Source organism: Caretta caretta, chromosome 27 (genome assembly GCF_965140235.1).
Source record: "Caretta caretta isolate rCarCar2 chromosome 27, rCarCar1.hap1, whole genome shotgun sequence".
NCBI lineage: Eukaryota > Metazoa > Chordata > Testudines > Cheloniidae > Caretta > Caretta caretta.
Genome location: NC_134232.1, coordinates 15,073,174 through 15,091,032, shown reverse-complemented (window position 1 = coordinate 15,091,032; position 17,859 = coordinate 15,073,174). Strand labels below are relative to the sequence as shown.

The 17,859-nt window shown below is 66.0% G+C and overlaps 1 protein-coding gene across 2 annotated transcripts in view; it reads left to right on the top strand.

Annotated features, from left to right (window-relative positions):
• LOC142068287 (inactive phospholipase C-like protein 2) overlaps positions 1-17,836 on the top strand; it is a 30,639-nt gene extending 12,803 nt beyond the window's left edge. For both annotated transcript variants that reach the window (XM_048829918.2, XM_075123689.1), the window contains exons 2-6: positions 1,295-3,778; positions 4,581-4,784; positions 5,241-5,316; positions 8,309-8,418; positions 16,599-17,836. In XM_048829918.2, the coding sequence (XP_048685875.2) occupies positions 1,295-3,778; positions 4,581-4,784; positions 5,241-5,316; positions 8,309-8,418; positions 16,599-16,784 (3,060 nt within the window). In that variant the 3' untranslated portion in view covers positions 16,785-17,836. The remainder of the gene's footprint in view (positions 1-1,294; positions 3,779-4,580; positions 4,785-5,240; positions 5,317-8,308; positions 8,419-16,598) is intronic.
• Positions 17,837-17,859: the final 23 nt, after the last annotated feature.

Genomic DNA, 17,859 nt, shown 5'->3' with positions numbered 1-17,859 from the left:
ATGCTGGGGGCTCCCCAGCTGGTCCGGGAGCTTTTCAGGGCCACAGGGCTATTTTGTCTGTCCAAGGCCTGAGCCGGGGAATCACCTTGAGACAGAGTTGTGTGGGGGAGGGGAGCTGGAGCCGAGATCCCCCCCTCCCCCCAGCTACTCAGCGTGGGTGGCTGATCGTCTATGGGATGGTTGGTTCCTTCAACTCCAGTTCCCGCTCGCTGGAATCGGGGTCCTGGTGCCCATTTGGGCATTCATTCTGGGCTGCGGGTTGAGAGTGAGGGGCAAGAGCAGAGCTGGGGGGCTCAGGGCTGGGCTGGCAGGGGGCTGTGGGTCGGGAGTGAGGGGCACCAGCAGAGCTGGGGGGGCAGGACTGGGGAGCCCTGGGGTGGGATAGCAGGGGCTGCAGCTCAAAGGAGAAGCAAATCCAGCCAGGTGGGGGTCCCGGGGTGCAGGGTCCTTGTGCAGTGGCATCAGGAGCACACGCTGCCCACGGGGAACCAGGAGGGGCCCACCTCCTGCCCCTGGGTCCCAGAAGGAAGAGCTCAGCAGCCGGCTGGCAGCGGAGGAAGGGGGCGGGGGTCCCTGTGTGGCGGCCACGGGAGGATGTGCCCTATATTTAGCTCGAAGGGGCCATGCTGGCTCTGGCCTTATCAGGCCCCTGCCCCTTGCCAGGGCGGAAGGAGGGACAGAGGCTTTGAGGCGGCTGCGGTCGAGCCCCCATCTGGCGGCTGGCTGGGGGGTCACTGCCGGGGCCCTGCAGTGCGGGGGGGTTGAGCCTATCTGGCCACCCCACAGGAGACGGACCCGCTGCGCCGAACAGAGCTTTCCCTTCAGAGCAAAACCAACCGTGGCAGTAACGCAGGCAAGAGACAGCCCCCCATGAAGGCTGCACTGTCCCCTGTGCGGCCGGGCGGGCTCCCTGAGGGGCGTCGAGGGTCCTGAGCTTGCCCCCAGCCAGTTAGGTGCAGGGAGAAGGGACGTGCCCAGGGTCACCCAGCAGGGCTGTGCCAGAGGTGGGCCTTCCCCCCAGGCCTCCCAGGTCCCCGGCTTGAGCCAGAACAGCGCCGTCCTTCCTCCCGTCTGTGCTCCGCTTCGAAGGAGCCTGCCAGCTGCTGGCCGCAGGGGCAGGAGCCCCACGCCAGGCTCTGCTTTCAGCCTGGGTCCCGGGAGCAGATGGCGCTCGCCCCAGTCCCTGTGTGGGGCGTCGCCCTTTGCCCCTCCGGTCTGCCTCTGTGCAGCCCGACCCGCGGCCCGACCTGTCGGTCTCTGTGCAGGGCCTGACCGCTGTGTTCTCCCTCGGCAGGACGGCTCTCGCCAGAGGCCAGTTCAGAAGAAGAAGACTGTGTCCTTCAGCACTATGCCCCACGACCGGAAGATCAACAGCACGGCGGCTTGCATCTCCTTCATGCTGGAGGGCTGCGAGATGAAGAAGGTTCGCTCCAACTCCCGCATGTACAGCCGCTTCTTCCTGCTGGCCCCTGACATGCGCGACCTGCGGTGGGAGCCCTCCAAGAAGGACTCGGAGAAGGCCAAGATCGAGATCGAGTCGGTCAAGGAGGTGCGGGTGGGGAAGAAGACGCCCGTGCTGCGGAGCAACGGCCTCTCCGACCAGTTCCCGGACGAGTGCGCCTTCTCCATCATCCACGGCGACAACTACGAGTCCCTGGACCTGGTGGCCAGCTCGCCCGACGTGGTGAACGCCTGGGTGATGGGGCTGAGGTACCTGGTGTCCTACGGGAAGCACACGCCGGAGGCGCCCGAGGCCGGCCACCCCAGCCTCCGGACCTCCTGGATCTCCTCAGTCTTTGAGGTGGCGGACCTGGAGAAAGTGGGCCAGATCCCCGTGGCCCGGGCTGTGCAGCTCATCAAGGCGCTCAACCCGGGCATGAAGGCCTCCACCATCGAGCTGAAGTTCAAGGAGCTGCAGAAGGCCGGCGAGCGGCCAGGGAGCGACGTGGCCTGCGACCTGTTCGTGGAGGCCTATTGCGACCTCTGCACCAGGCCCGAGATCTTCTTCCTCCTGGTCCAGTTCTCCAGCGACAAGGAGTCGTTGGGGCTGAAGGACCTGCTGACGTTCTTGGAGGTGGAGCAGGGCATGGAGGGGGTGACTGAGGAGACGTGCCTGGAGATCATTGGCAAATACGAGCCCTCCAGCGAGGGCCGGGAGAAGGGCCACCTGGCCATCGACGGCTTCACCCGCTACTTGCTCTCCCCGGACTGCTCCATCTTCGACCCGCAGCACCTCCGGGTGTGCCAGGACATGACGCAGCCCCTGTCCCACTATTACATCAGCTCGGCCCACGGCGCCTGCCTGCGGGAGGACAGCTCCTGGGGCAGCACCGGCCTCGGCGGCTACGTTGCGGCCCTGCGTATGGGTTGCCGCAGCCTGGAGCTGGTGGTGTGGGATGGCCCGGAGGGCGAGCCCCTGGTCTCCGGGGGCCGCTCGGCCGCCTCCCGCGTGGCCTGTCGCAGCGTGGTGGGCGTGATCGACCGGTACGCCTTCGAGGCCTCCGAATACCCCCTCGTCCTGTGCCTGGCTGTGCGCTGCTCGCCCGCCCAGCAGAGGCTGATGGCCCAGTGCCTGAGGAAGACCCTGGGCGCCAAGCTGTACCTGGACCCCCCCGACCCCGAGGAGGCCTACCTGCCCTCCCCGGAGACCCTCAAGGGCAGAGTCCTCATCAAGGGCAGGAAGCTGCAGCCCAGCTGCCACGAGAGCGAGGGGGAGGTGACGGACGAGGAGGAGGGCCCGGAGACGGGGCAGTGCCCGGGCGAGGCCGACGGGCAGCCGCCCGCAGGGGGCGGGCAGCGCAGGCTACGGCTGAGCAGGGAGCTGTCGGAGCTCGTGAGCCTGTGCCAGGAGGTGCCCTTCCAGGACTTCGAGGCCTCGCGGCGCGGGCAGCGCTACTGGGAGCTCTGCTCCTTCAGCGAGGCGGAGGCCGGGCGCTTCGCCAGCGAGTGCCCCGCCGAGCTGGTGAGCTACAACAAGCGGTTCCTGTCGCGGGTCTACCCCAGCCCCCTGCGCATCGACGCCAGCAACGCGAACCCGCAGGACTTCTGGAAGTGCGGCTGCCAGATGGTGGCCATGAACTTCCAGACGCCGGGGCTCATGATGGACCTGAACGCGGGCTGGTTCCGCCAGAACGGGGCCTGCGGGTACGTGCTGCGCCCCGCCGTCATGCGGGAGGAGGTCTCCTACTTCAGCGCCAACGCCAAGGACTCGCTGCCCGGCGTGCCCGCCCAGCTGCTGCACCTCCGGGTGATCAGCGGGCAGAACCTGCCCAAGCCCCGGGGCTCGGGTGCCAAGGGCGACGTGGTGGAGCCCTACGTCTGCGCCGAGATCCACGGCATCCCGGCCGACTGTGCCGAGCGGCGCACCAAGACGGCGCTGCAGAGCGGGGACAACCCGGTCTTCGAGGAGAGCCTGGAGTTCCAGGTGAACCTGCCCGAGCTGGCCCTGCTGCGCCTGGTGGTGCTGGATGACGACTACATCGGGGACGAGTTCATCGCCCAGTACACCATCCCCTTCGAGTGCCTGCAGAGCGGCTACCGCCACGTGCCCCTGCGGTCCCTGGCCGGAGAGCTGCTGCCCCACGCCACCCTCTTCCTGCACGTGGCCATCGCCGACCGGCCCGGCGGGGGCAAGGGGCGGGGGCGCTCCGGGCGCAGGGGCCGGCGGCTGCGGGAGTACACCTCCGCCAAGGCCACGGGCATCAAGCCCATCGACGAGGTGTTCCGCGCGGCTGGCCAGCCGCTGCGCGAGGCCACCGACCTGCGGGAGAACATGCAGGTACACGCCGGGCCAGCAGCGCGGGGGCTGGGGGCAGGACGCCTGGGTTCTCTCCCCCTCGGGGAGGGGAGTGGGGTCTAGTGGGTTAGAGTGTCTGGGGGAGAGGTGGGGGTCAGGACGCCTGGGTTCTCTCCCCGTCGGGGAGGGGAGTGGGGTCGAGTGGGTGGGAGCGTCTGGGGGAGGAGTGGGGGTCAGGACGCCTGGGTTCTCTCCCCCTCGGGGAGGGGAGGGGGGTCGAGTGGGTTACAGTGTCTGGGGGAGAGGTGGGGGTCAGGACGCCTGGGTTCTCTCCCCGTCGGGGAGGGGAGGGGGGTCGAGTGGGTTACAGTGTCTGGGGGAGAGGTGGGGGTCAGGACGCCTGGGTGGGAGGGGGGTCTAGTGGGTGGGAGCGTCTGGGGGAGAGGTGGGGGTCAGGACACCTGGGTTCTCTCCCCGTCGGGGAGGGGAGGGGGGTCTAGTGGGTGGGAGCATCTGGGGGAGGGGTGGGGGTCAGGACGCCTGGGTTCTCTCCCCCTCGGGGAGGGGAGTGGGGTCTAGTGGGTGGGAGCGTCTGGGGGAGGGGTGGGGGTCAGGACGCCTGGGTTCTCTCCCCCTCGGGGAGGGGAGGGGGGTCTAGTGGGTGGGAGCGTCTGGGGGAGGGGTGGGGGTCAGGACGCCTGGGTTCTATTTGGGAGGCCCCCAGTATAAGGCCTGTGTTAGTGCCCCAGGCCAGGCTGTGCAGGGCTCCTAGCTGGGGCTGCAGCCCTGCCCTCCCCACGCAGCGCGCCGTGGGGTGTCCGGCTCACTGTTTCTCCATCTCCAGAACGCCCTGGTCTCCTTCAAGGAGCTGTGCGGCCTGACGCCGGCGGCCACCATGAAGCAGTGCATCCTGACCGTGGCCACGTGGCTGATGCGCAGCGAGAGCACCCCCAGCGTGACGCTGAACCTGGGCCAGCAGTACCCCCCCATGGAGGCCCAGGGGCCCGTCCCAGAGCTACTCCGCAAAGTGCTCACCGCCTACGAGACCGTAAGCTCCCGCCCGGCAGCCAGCCCCCACCCCGCCCGAGCCGGCTCCCTGCTGCGGCCCCGGGGGCGCGGGTGGCCAGGCCAGGTTGACCGGGAAGTGCCAGCCCCCCGCCCCAGGGTGGGAGAGCGAGGTCCCAGCATGGCCTGGTCCTGCCACCTGCCCTGCTGGCAGCCGGCCAGACGCGAGTCGCTCCCGCGGCCCCCTCGGGGTCCATTCGCCAGCGCAGCCCCCTGCCCCTCGTCCCCGCGGGCGGCACGAGTCCCGTTCATAGCAGCCGCCGGAGCCGCTTCCTTCCTTTGCGCTCCCAGGAGCCCGGGGCGCCTGGCCCAGGCATTGCTGGGAGCGGGGAGGCTGGGGCTGGGGGGAGCCTGCGGGGGCCGGTGCGGGAAGGGGTCACCCGGGAGCTGGGCCGTCCCCCATCCTGCCCCCTCACTGCCCCCGTCTCTGCTCCCACAGACGATCCAGACCAGCCGGACGCTGATCGAGTCGGCCGACGCTGTGCACAGGAAGCTGATGCAAGCCCAGCAGGCGGGTACGTGCCACGGGGGGGCAGGTGCCACGTGCTGCCTGGGGAGGCTGGAGGCTGCTGGGCCCGGCTGCAGAGCGGGGTGGGTTTGGGGGCCCCGACTCCGCTCCCCCCAGGGTGCTGGGGGGCTATGGGCACCTGGGGCCACGGGGGGTGGGGGTGGCCTTTGTGCTGGTCACCAGTGACACCCGCTGGCATGACAAGGTCCGGCGCTAATGGGGCCTCAGCACCCTCGTGGCTGGAGGTTCCCTGGCCCGCCCCGTCCCCCTGCCCTCCCCGGGGCTGGATGGGAGCCGGCACCCCTGGAGGGGAAAGACCCCGGGCCCCAGCCGGCCTGGCCTAGCCGATGGAGCTGGTGGCTCCTGCTGGGGCGGTGACCTTGGCGCTGGCCGTGGGGGAATCTGCCGGGCTCTGCACAGCCCCCGAGCCCCGGCCAGCCGGGCCCTGTCTCCTGTTTCCCAGGACAGCGAGCGGAGGAGCTGTGGCTGCAGCTGTGGGCAGGGAACGGGGCTGGGGCGTGTCGGGGGCAGGTGCATTTGGCTCGACCCAGGGGTGTGCGTATAGGACACGGCTCTGTCCCCTCTCCTGGCTGCTCCCAGCTGAGACACCTGATCCGTGGAGCGAGCGCCTCGGCCCCGGGAATAGCTCCCTGCCGCCACGGGGGGGCCAGGGCAGGAGATGGAGCCCGCCCTGCACCAGGAGCAGGGCCCCAGCCCCCAGCACTGAGAGGGGGCAGAGGGCCGCCGAGGGGCGGGCGCTGGGCGGAGCGGAGGAATCAGAGAGGAGTCGTTAACTGCCAAACCCCGGAATATAATTAGCACCAGAAATAACAGACTGGGGCTGTCGGCGTAAGTGGCAACAGGGTGTTATGGCATAAAAGACACGGGGCTGAACGCACACAGGCATGTGCTGCTGTCAGGCTGTGCCGATGTACCTCCCTCCAGCCCCCCACGCCTGCCAGCCCAACCCTGGGCTCCCCCAGCTCTGCCGGTGCCCCTCACTCCCGACCCGCAGCCCTGGACTTCCCCCAGCTCTGCCGGTGCCCCTCACTCCCGACCCGCAGCCCTGGGCTCCCCCCACAGCTCTGCCGGTGCCCCTCACTCCCGACCCGCAGCCCTGGGCTCCCCCCTAGCTCTGCCGGTGCCCCTCACTCCCGACCCGCAGCCCTGGGCTCCCCCCCAGCAGGTTACTGCGGGGGCTGCACCTCTTCACTTAGTGTAGAGTCACGGGGGGCTGGGGTGTCGGGTGGGGGCTGTGATGGTGTCGGTGGGGGGTCGCTGTAGGGGATGGGGGCCGCGGTGGCATCGGTGGGAGGTCTCTGAGGGCCATGGTGTCGGGGTTTTTGGGGGGGGGGTATGGTATCGGTGTGGGGTCTCTGGGGGGATGGGGTTTGTGCTATTTGTGTGGGGATGGGGGCCACGGTATTGGTGGGGGGGCGTGGTGTCGGTGGGGGGGTGTCTGGGGGGAGCTGCCTTTGCTGGTTAGAGCCCGTAGCTCACTGAGCGGCTTGGCAGGTGGTGAGGAAGAGGGGCCCCCATGCCCCACGGCCCCTGAGTGATCTCCATCTGCTGCCCCAGGGGCGTGGGGGGGCTACATACCCATGCATGGTGTTGGTGGCCCTGCCCCATGGCCCCGGGAGGCCGACACGGACGTTTCCCATCAGTTCCCATTAGCGTCAGCCGAGATAACGAGCCGGAGCCCTGCGCTAATGAAGGGGGATCAGTGCGGGGGACAGGCAGGGCCCTGCGTGAGCTCCCACAGGGCGGGAAGGACTTTGGAGGGTTACAGGGCTCCCCGGGGGGGGGGGTCGCTACCCTCAGCTCCTGGGATCCCCTCCCCCACAGGCAGCTTCGTGGCTGTGCGGGTGCCCGGGCGAGACGTGGGGGGGCTGTTCTGCGGGCGACCCCAGGCTCCTTGCTCAGCAGAGGTTTGGGGGGGGGTGGCCTTGGCTGCTGCCTCCCCCGCCAGCTCTCGAGGCCGTTCCCTGGTCCCCGGCGCGGAGGGCGCCCGGAGGCGGCTGGAAGCTGCTGGCTCGGGCGTGGGAGGCCAGTGAGTCCGCGGGAAAGGCTCCTGCTGGGGGCGCTTGTCCTGGCGGGGCCCCCCAGCAGCACCGCATGGGCAGACCTCACTGGGGCAGTGTCACCATCCACCTGGCGAAGGGCTCAGATTGGGCACGATGCCACCCCCCTGGGGAGACTCCTCCCTACGCAGCTCAGCCCTACAGCCCACCTGCCTGCTCCCGGGGCACAGGCCCCCCAGCCACAGCCCGGCTGCCTCCAGCCACCATCCCACGGTGCTCCCATTGGAGTCCAAGGCACTCAGAGCCCACGTCTCCCACGTACACCCCGTCCGTGCCCACAGGGCACCGCCCCCCACGTCGGCCCCAGGGCCCTCGCCTGAGACGGAGCCCACGGGAACCTGCTGCTTGCTCCCTGCAGGGGTGGTGACAGCTGCCAGCTGGGCCCTGCCCTGCCGCCGGCTGGGATCACACCTGTCCCAGCCTTCAGACCCGCTGAGCCGGGCGTCGGGCATCCCGCACGTCCCCTGGGCTCTGGGGCTGCTCTGACTTGCACCGTGACTGCACCGGTCCCCCAGGGGCAGCCGAGCGCCTGCCTTATTGGGGATCCCCCTTTGTGACGTGGAATTCCCTTGTTTCCAGCTCTGTAGAGCTGCCCGAGTGGGGTGCAGGATGCAGTCCTGGATCTCTCCTTTGACCCCAGGCCCCCCGCCAGCAGAGCTCCCCGGCCTGACGTGGGCTGCCTGTGCCCCACTGCTCTCCCCTGCCCGTGGGCTGTTCTGGGGCAGCTCCGTGTCTCCTTGTGCAGCCGGGGCACCAGTGAGCAGCGCAGGGCGATCTCCGTCCGGAGCCAGCCCTGGGCACCCTGGCGCCGGCTTTGCTGTATTCCCAGCTGCCTGGCCGCTGTGGCCCCTCCTGTCGGCGCCAGCAGCTCTCCCCACCCGGCTCGGCGTGACGGCTCCCCTCTGCTCTGCTCCCCAGGGATGGGTTTCCACAAGGAGCTGCACCGCCTCGAGGCCAAGGAGGGGCTGAAGGGCAGGAAGTTGCAGAAGGCCCTGGAGAGCTTCGCCTGGAACGTCACGGTGCTGAAGGTAACGCCGGGGCCTGGCCCAGGGCGCTGCCTGATGGGGACGGGGGATTCCCTCGAGATTTTCGGCTGCAATGGTTTTCTCTTGACTTAGTTTCCCGAGGACCAGTGGGACCGAGAGCCGGGATCCCTGGTCCCACATCTGCCACTGGACTCCCTTAGGCCCATCCCCTCCCGGGGTCTGTTTCCCCACCTGTGCCTGGGACAGGTGAGGGCTGAGACCGGCCTGACGGGGTGAAGCTGTAGGCCCTGCTCCCGGGGGCGGTGGGAAGCCAGACGGCACTGCACGAGGGAATTTCCTCTGCCACTCGGAGCGCTGGGCCATGACGCCCAAGAGAGGGATGCCCACGCTGAGCATTCGCATCGCCTCCCTACGTAGCAAACCCGGCCAGATTCACATGCCCACAGGACGGGCGTTATCCCTGCTCTCCTGGGGGAAACTGAGGCACGGGGGAGGGAATTCCTTAAGGCCACACTGAGAGTCAGTGGCGGATCCAGGAATGGAACCCAGGACTCCCGCTCCCCTCTTGCGTTGCCAGCACTGGCAATGGCCCTGTGCATCCTGCCGGGATGGTGTGTGTCTCCCCCATGCCCATTGATCTTGGGACCTGGGGCAGATTCTCGGCCTGCCCTGACCTTCCAGGCCACCAGCTCCCAGCCCAGCCTTGCCCTGGGCCTGCTGGGTGCTGGGTCACGTGGCAGTGCTGAGACGCCCAGGGATCGGGGCCAGCGGGGCTGGGTACAGTCAAGGCTGCGGACAAAGGGGTGTGCTGGTGGCCGGGGCTGGTTCCCTCAGCCTGGCTGTTTTGTCCTGGTGTCAGCAGCCTGCCAGCTCCATGCCCCCGGCCCAGCAGCCTCCACTCCTTAGGAGCCCTTCCCAGCTGCTCCAGCACCCACAGGGCTGAGTCACCCATTCAGCACGCCGTCGGGCTGAATCCCAGCCCTGTGTGGGGAGTGGGGCTACAGCCCCCCAAGGGCTGGCCTGTGTCACGGAGTCCCCGGGCAATGCTCTGGAACTGCTCCCCATGAAGCCAGTCAGGACTCTGGGGAAGTCTCCTCTCTGGGAGCAGCCTGTCTTCAGGACACACAGCTCACCCAGCTTCCACCTTCCTGGGTCTGACCTCGGAGCATTCAGCATCCTCTGCCCCTCCGTGCGCTTCCCCCAGCGAGTCTGCCCAGGTGGGGTCCTGGGGAAGCCAGAGGGTCCTGCCCCCCAACTCCGCAGTCAGATGTGACTCTCAGCCAGCCATTAAAACAGAAGGTTTATTAGACGACAGGAACATGGTCTAAACCAGAGCTTGTAGGTGCAGAGAACGGGACCCCGCAGCTGGGTCCATTTTGGGGGGCAGTGAGCCAGACAACCACGTCTGCCCTTCACTCCATGTCCCAGCCAGCCCCAAACGGAAACTCCCTCCAGCCCCCCTTCCTCTGGGCTTTGTTCCTTTCCCTGGGCCAGGAGGTCACCTGATTCCTTTGTTCTCCAGCCCTTCAGCTCTCACCTTGGGGGGGGGTGGGGAAGGGCCCAGGCCATCAGTTGCCAGGAAACAGGGTGTCGGCCATTCTCTGTGTCCAGACTCCTGCACACACCTGCCCTCTAGGGGTCTGCAAGGATCATACACCCTTACCCCACCACTTCGATACTTAAGAACTGACTAGGGGAAACTGAGGCACCCCCACAATATTCAGAGGAAACATTAAGAACAGTCCCACTTCGTCACACCCAGCAAGGGAGCTAGACACCGGGGCTTTTCCACAGGGTCCCCCTGGTTCAAATCTCCAGCCTGCTCAAAGGCAGTGAGGTGGACATCCACATCCCCCCCTTCCCCCCCAACCAGGGGCAGCAATTTAGTCTCGAGGTTCCCTGCGGAACTGGCCCCCTGGAGTCTATCCCCACTCACCCCGGGGAGGTCCCCTAGGCCTCTCCGCTCCCCCACCGCCAGTTCATGCTGCTGCTGCTTCTGCAGCTCTTTCTCGGGCTCTCGCTGTCTCTCACAGTCCTCTTGCTCTCTCAGACTCAGCTTCAATCCCGTCCGTCTCCGATCCCCCGATGGGGAACCCGATCGTGAAGACCCTCGTCTGGTCGGGGACAAGAGTCTTGGGAATGCCTGGCTCCCACTCCAGCTGCTCCCAGATCCTGCTATAGCCCCAGTTGGGGTCAGGAGTCTGTTCCTTAGAGCGGTCATCCTCCTCCAGCTGCACGATTAACTCTGCCTTGGTGAACTTTCCAATGCTCAACTCTCTCTTTCTGCACAGGGTTACAATGTCCTTCTTAACGAGACGGTGACAGGCCGTCACTCCGCTCCTCCCAAGTTGTTGTGGACTCACAGGCCCGTGTGTTCTCAGCTCCCCACGGTTTCCAGGGAGAACCCCTAGTGTGTCAGCCCTTCTCGAGGTCACCCCCTCTTTGCCAGGGTCGAGCTGCAGACTCCTCCGCGCCTTGGACTGCTCGCTGCAATCCCCCGGGGAACCCTGTTACTGCAAAAGTCCTTCTCTCTCCCAGGGCCAAGCCGCAGGCTCCTCCGCCCCTGAAACTGCTCATAGCAGTCCCCAGGGGGACCCCATTACTCCACAGTCCTTCTCGCTGGTCACACACTCCCAGGAGTTAACCGCCCCCGAAACCGCTCCTCTCTGAGCCTTCAGCACGCCTGGTCCTCATCAATCCCCCTTCGTTTTACTGCTCCCCAGTCACTTACTGCAGGAAGCGCCATCCACGGGGTGCAGTACATCCCACCTCTGCCACCAGTTGTCACGGAGTCCCTGGGCGATGGTCTGGAACTGCTCCCTATGAAGCCAGTCAGGACTCTGGGGAAGTCTCCTTTCTGGGAGCAGCCTGTCTGCAGGACACACAGCTCACACAGCTTCCACCTTCCTGGGTCTGACCTCGGAGCATTCAGCATCCTCTGCCCCTCCGTGCGCCTCCCACAGCGAATCCGCTCAGGCAGGGGCCTGGGGAAGCCAGAGGGTCCTGCCCCCCAACTCCGCAGTCAGACGTGACTCTCAGCCAGCCAGTAACACAGAAGGTTTATTAGACGACAGGAACATGGTCTAACACAGAGCTTGTAGGTGCAGAGAACAGGACCCCTCAGCTGGGTCCATTTTGGGGGGGCAGTGAGCCAGACAACCACGTCTGCACTTCACTCCATGTCCCAGCCAGCCTCAAACTGAAACTCCCTCCAGACCCTCCTGCTCTGGGCTTTGTCCCTTTCCCGGGCCAGGAGGTCACCCGATTCCTTTGTTCTCCAACCCTTTAACTCTCACCTTGCAGGGGGGAAGGGCCCAGGCCATCAGTGGCCAGGAAACAGGGTGTCGGCCATTCTCTGTGTCCAGACCCCTGCACACACCTGCCCTCTAGGGCTCTGCAATGATCATGCACCCTTACCCCACCACCTAGATACTTAAGAACTGCCTAGGGGAAACTGAGGCACCCCACACGATTCAGAGGAAACATTAAGAACAGTCCCACTTCGTCACACAAGGATCCCCTGAGCTGTTCTTGGCCGGTGAGGTGAACCCCGGCATCCTGGCCTCCCCCGCAGGCTTGGCTGCCACAGTTTGGCTCACATGGTCCCTGCTGGCCTGTGCAGGGGGGTGCCATGGGGCACACACAGGTGAGGACAGCTCTGTGCCCCCTGAACTGGGCTCTGCCCTGCCTGGGCCTGGACCAGGGCCCCATTGTTCTGGGCGTGGGGTGGGCCGTGGGGAGACCCGGGCCCTGCTCGCGTGGGTCCGTCAGAGGCAGGTTGGATCAAGGTGCTGTACAGTGATCCCGTGCTGCCATCTAGGGGCTGTGTGGGGCACAGGCCGTCTTGGGGAGCGAGCATCCCTTGGAGCTGGGCAATGGCTAAGGGGGCCCTAAGGTGCTGAGCTGGGGAGAGTAGAGGGCAGTGCCACGCGGGCGTAGGGGCCAGAACTGGGGGGCTGCTGCACCCCCTGGCTTGACGTGGTTTCCATCTGTGACGAAGTGGGACTGTTCTTAATGTTTCCTCTGAATAGTGTGGGGGTGCCTCAGTTTCCCCTAGGCAGTTCTTAAGTATCTAGGGGGTGGGGTAAGGGTGTATAATCATTGCAGTGCCCTAGAGGGCAGGTGTGTGCAGGAGTCTGGACACAGAGAATGGCCGACACCCTGTTTCCTGGCAACTGATGGCCTGGGCCCTTCCCCCCTGCAAGGTGAGAGCTAAAGGGTTGGAGAACAAAGGAATCAGGTGACCTCCTGGCCCGGGAAAGGAACAAAGCCCAGAGGAGGAGGGGCTGGAGGGGTTTTCAGTTTGGGGCTGGCTGGGACATGGAGTGAAGTGCAGACGTGGTTGTCTGGCTCACTGCCCCCCAGAATGGACCCAGCTGAGGGGTCCCGTTCTCTGCACCTGCAAGCTCTGTTTTAGACCATGTTCCTGTAGTCTAATAAACCTTCTGTTTTACTGGCTGGCTGAGAGTCACGTCTGACTGCGAAGTTGGGGTGCAGGACCCTCTGGCTTCCCCAGGAGCACCGCCTGAGCGGACTCGCTGTGGGAAGCGCACGGAGAGGCAGAGGATGCTGAATGCTCCGAGGTCAGACCCAGGAAGGTGGAAGCTGTGTGAGCTGTGTGTCCTGAAGACAGGCTGCTCACAGAAAGGCGACTACCCCAGAGTCCTGACTGACTTCATGGGGAGCAGTTCCAGAGCATCGCCCAGGGACTCCGTGACAACTGGTGGCAGCGGTGGGATGTACTGCACCCCGTGGATGGTGCTTCCTGCAGTAAGTGACTGGGGAGCAGTAACACGAAGGGGGATTGCCGAGGACCAGGCCTGCTGAAGGCTCAGAGAGGAGCGGTTTCGGGGGGCGGTTAACCCCTGGGAGTGTGTGACCAGCAAGAAGGACTGTGCAGTAACAGGGTTCCCCTGGGGACTGCAGCGAGCAGTCCAAGGGGCGAAGGAGTCTGCAGCTCGACCCTGGCAAAGAGGTGGTGACCTCGAGAAGGGCTGGCACACTAGGGGTTCTCCCTGGAAACCGTGGGGAGCTGAGAACACACGGGCCTGTGAGTCCACAACAACTTGGGAGGAGCGGAGTGATGGCCTGTCACCGTCTCCTTAAGAAGGACATTGTAACCCTGTGCAAAAAGAGAGGGTTGAGCATTGGAAAGTTCACCAAAGCAGAGTTAATCGTGCAGCTGGAGGAGGATGACCGCTCTAAGGAACAGATTCCTGACCCCAACTGGGGCTATAGCAGGATCTGGGAGCAGCTGAAGCAGGAGCCAGGCATCGCCAAGACTCCTGTCCCCGACCAGACGAGGGTCTTCACGATCGGGTTCCCCATCGGGGGATCAAGACGGACGGGATTGGAGCTGAGTCTGAGAGAGCAAGAGGACCGTGGGAGACAGCGAGAGCCCGAGAAAGAGCTGCAGAAGCAGCAGCAGCATGAACTGGCGGTGGTGGGGCGGACAGGCCTAGGGGACCTCCCCGGGGTGAGTGGGGATAGATCCCGGGGGGCCAGTTCCGCAGGGAACCTCGAGACTAAATTGCTGCCCCTGGTTAAGGAGGGAGGGGGGTGTGGATGCCCACCTCACTGCCTTTGAGCAGGCTGGCGATTTGAACCAAGGGGACCCTGCGGAAAAGCCCCGATGTCTAGCTCCCTTGCTGGGTCCCAAGGCCACACACTCCGTCAGCCAGATGGTTGGGGATGTGGACAGGCTCCCACTCCTGACCCCAACCTATATGTCTGTGTGGAGTTTCCTGGGGCCAGGCCCCCCGGACCTCCAGTGGGAGCAGAAGGTGATGGTCAATGGGGAGACATTCTTGGGGTGGCCAAAGGGCATGGGCTGCATAAACCTTCCCACATGCAGCCTGCGAGTGCTATCGACCACCCCTGACCTAAGGGAGGGCGTGAAACTGGAAGGGCCTGGTGTAACTCCTACCAAGGAATGGGAGAGATGCTGGGGCATCCATGGGAACGTTGGTGGCTTCGAACTTCCCCAGGTCACCGGCTAAAGTGACCCCGCTCAGTTCGATCTCGAAGGGGGGAGAGATGTGACGAAGTGGGACTGTTCTTAATGTTTCCTCTGAATAGTGTGGGGGTGCCTCAGTTTCCCCTAGGCAGTTCTTAAGTATCTAGGGGGTGGGGTAAGGGTGTATAATCATTGCAGTGCCCTAGAGGGCAGGTGTGTGCAGGAGTCTGGACACAGAGAATGGCCGACACCCTGTTTCCTGGCAACTGATGGCCTGGGCCCTTCCCCCCTGCAAGGTGAGAGCTAAAGGGTTGGAGAACAAAGGAATCAGGTGACCTCCTGGCCCGGGAAAGGAACAAAGCCCAGAGGAGGAGGGGCTGGAGGGAGTTTCAGTTTGGGGCTGGCTGGGACATGGAGTGAAGTGCAGACGTGGTTGTCTGGCTCACTGCCCCCCAGAATGGACCCAGCTGAGGGGTCCCGTTCTCTGCACCTGCAAGCTCTGTTTTAGACCATGTTCCTGTAGTCTAATAAACCTTCTGTTTTACTGGCTGGCTGAGAGTCACGTCTGACTGCGGAGTTGGGGGGCAGGACCCTCTGGCTTCCCCAGGAGCCCCGCCTGAGCGGACTCGCTGGGGGAAGCACACGGAGGGGCAGAGGATGCTGAATGCTCCGAGGTCAGACCCAGGAAGGTGGAAGCTGTGTGAGCTGTGTGTCCTGAAGACAGGCTGCTCACAGAAAGGCGACTACCCCAGAGTCCTGACTGACTTCATGGGGAGCAGTTCCAGAGCATCGCCCAGGGACTCCGTGACACCATCATGTGCAGGGTTGAGCTTGGTTCAATGGCTCTCAGCCCCCCGCCCCCCTCGCTGTGCCAAGTGTTCCCGTGCCCCTGGCACATGGCTGGGACGCTGGAGGGGCCACGTCTGCGGCGAGTGTGGTGCCCACGGCTGCCCGCAGAGAGGAGAACAGCCCACTGCTGCCGCCAGCGAAGGGAGCTGCTCCCCTGGCTCGGGCACTGTGCGCCCAGGGTCGCGGGTTCGGCCCCAGCTCACGGCGGGGGGTTCCCAGCACTGTGCCGACGGCCGGGCTCTGCGTCCTGGCTGGTTCTCGGGGCTCCCCGTCCCTGCCCGGACAGGGGCTCTGTGGGGACAGGCGCACGTCGGGCTGGTCTGGTGCCGCTGCCCGGAGCCGCTTCCCCCCACGACACCCCACCGCCGCTGGGCGTGTAAACGCTGCCTCCTGCTGGCCGCTGCCTGCCCAGGGAGCCAGCTGGGGCTTGGCCGCGGGAGGCGCAGAGTGGACTCCAGGTGGGACCAGAGCAGTAGCCCATAGGGGCTAGTGAGCAGCGAAGGGGGCCGGGTGTGGCTGGGGCCCTGTATGTGCCGGGTTGGGCAGGTGACCCCCAGCCCCAGGCTCTGCTGGCGCCGGATAGCAAGGCCCCCCCACGTGCCATGTAAACGCACCTCGACCCGGAGCGATGGGGGGCGGGGGGACGGCGTCGCCGTGATCCCTTAAGGACCATGTCCTGCCAGCTGTAGGGTGTGTCCGCTCCTCTCAGGGCCCATGGGAACTGAGCTTGCTGGGCCCACAGCAGGATTGGGCCTGCATAGGTAGATCTCTGCATTTATCGTCCGCTCTCGGTGCCACTTGTGGGGTGGAGCCTTGTCCCGCCGGGGGGCTGGGTTGAGATCCCCCTGCCCCCCGTTCACCCCACAGAGGCCACGGGTGGGTGGGATTCCAGCCTGTGCTGACCCGAATGCCTGGAGCTGGCTGTGAGGCGGGCGTGAAAGGGGGGACTTGCTGTCGCGTGGCTGACCCGTGAGCCGAGGCGTCAGGGACTCAGCTGGGGGCGAGGGTCTGTGCAGGAGGTCAGACGAGAGGATCACGCGGCTCCCTTCTAGCCCCCGAAGCCCCGGGCAGGGCTGGGGCAGGGGGACGCAGCTCGTCTCATGGGAGGTGGGGTTGTGCTTTAGGGGGCAGTGACTCTGCCTGGAGAGGGGAGCTGGCTCGGCTGGGTTAGGGTCTCTGCGTGTCGTACGTCGGGCCCCCCTCCCCGCAGCCCAGGGGCCAGCACCCGCTGGCAGGGGGGAGCCCCTGCCCCTTGCTCTCCAGCTGCTGCAGGAGCGGTGTGCCCCTGGGTCCAGGCTGCTCCCCCAGAGCACGGAGACCTTGAAGGAGCCAGGCCCCGTGGGTGGGGGGTGCCCATTGGGTGCTGTACTGATGGGGTCCCACACGCCCCCTGACCTGTGGCCTTTCCCCGCTGCAGGGCCAGGCAGATCTCCTGAAGCAGGCCAAGGCGGAAGCTCTGGACAACCTGTGGCAGATTCACAACGCGGGGCAGTCGTGTGGCATCGGCAGGAATGGCTCTGCCTCCCCCGACCTCGCCCAGGCCCGGACCCCGCTGGAGCCCATCTCCGAGACAGAAGGAGGCAGCGACACTGGGTCCTGCTGACCGCGGGGCAGGGCATGGGGGCCAGGACTGAGCCCGGGGCCCCCAGCGCTCCTGCCACGGACCCAGGATTGTACGGGCAGCGACCCCACCCCAGAGCTCCCAGGCCTTTGACCGTGCGCGTGGAAGACAGGAGCCCGGCTGTCGGCGGGGTGGGGGCTGCCCGGGCCGTCCCAGGGCGATCCAGACAAGTTGATTCGGGTGGGGGCAGAGTTAGCACTCACACCAACTGCCCACGTGACGGTACCCCCCCCGGCTGCAGCTGGGCCGCCCTCCCCCCACCAGTGCAGCTGCAGCCGGGGGGTACCGTCACATGGGCAGTTGGTGTTCACCCCACGATGGAACCCCCCTTTGGAGGGCATCGGCTGTGTCTGCACTGCGGGGTTATGCCAGCGCGTTACAGAGCGTCACCAGCCTGCAGACGTGGGGGTCTCAGAGGGGGGCTCTCTGGGCACCGAGTGGGGCTCACACCTGCTCTGTCTCGCCACCGGACTGCCAAACCCCCGCCGCCCCCAAGGGTCCCGGCTCAGGGCTGGGCTCTTTGCCTGCTCTGGGCTCAGCCTTGAGCCTCCGTCCTTGGCCCAAAGCCGCTGAGCTGCCGTGGGGCTGGGAGCGGCCATGAAGGTTCCTGCTTTTCCCAGCCCCCCGCCCTCCTCTGGCCCATCTGCCGTAGAGAACATTCCTGGACGGGGCTCAGGGGCCAGGCAGCTGACAACCGTGCCCTGGCTCATGGGCTGCCTCCCCAGCCCCACCTGGGGGTCAGGGCCCAGGGCTGAGCTGGTGAGCACAGCCTGGAGCAGGGGCCTGGCTGTGGGGCTGGGCAGAGAACTGCCCCAGGGGGTCAGGTGCGATTACAAGGGTTCCTGCTGCGGTGAATCGGGCGGCAGGGTGGAGACCCAGAGCAATAGGGGGCTGCTCGGCCCAGTGGGAGCCCGAGAAACCAGCTCTGAGCCGGGCGGGGTCTCCAGACAGGCAGCAGAAGCTGGGAGCAGCCCCCCCGGGGGTTCAGAGCAGGGTCAGAGCTGCAGTGTTATAAAGAGCAAACCCCAAGCTGGTGCCACGGCTGCTGTTTCTGTCT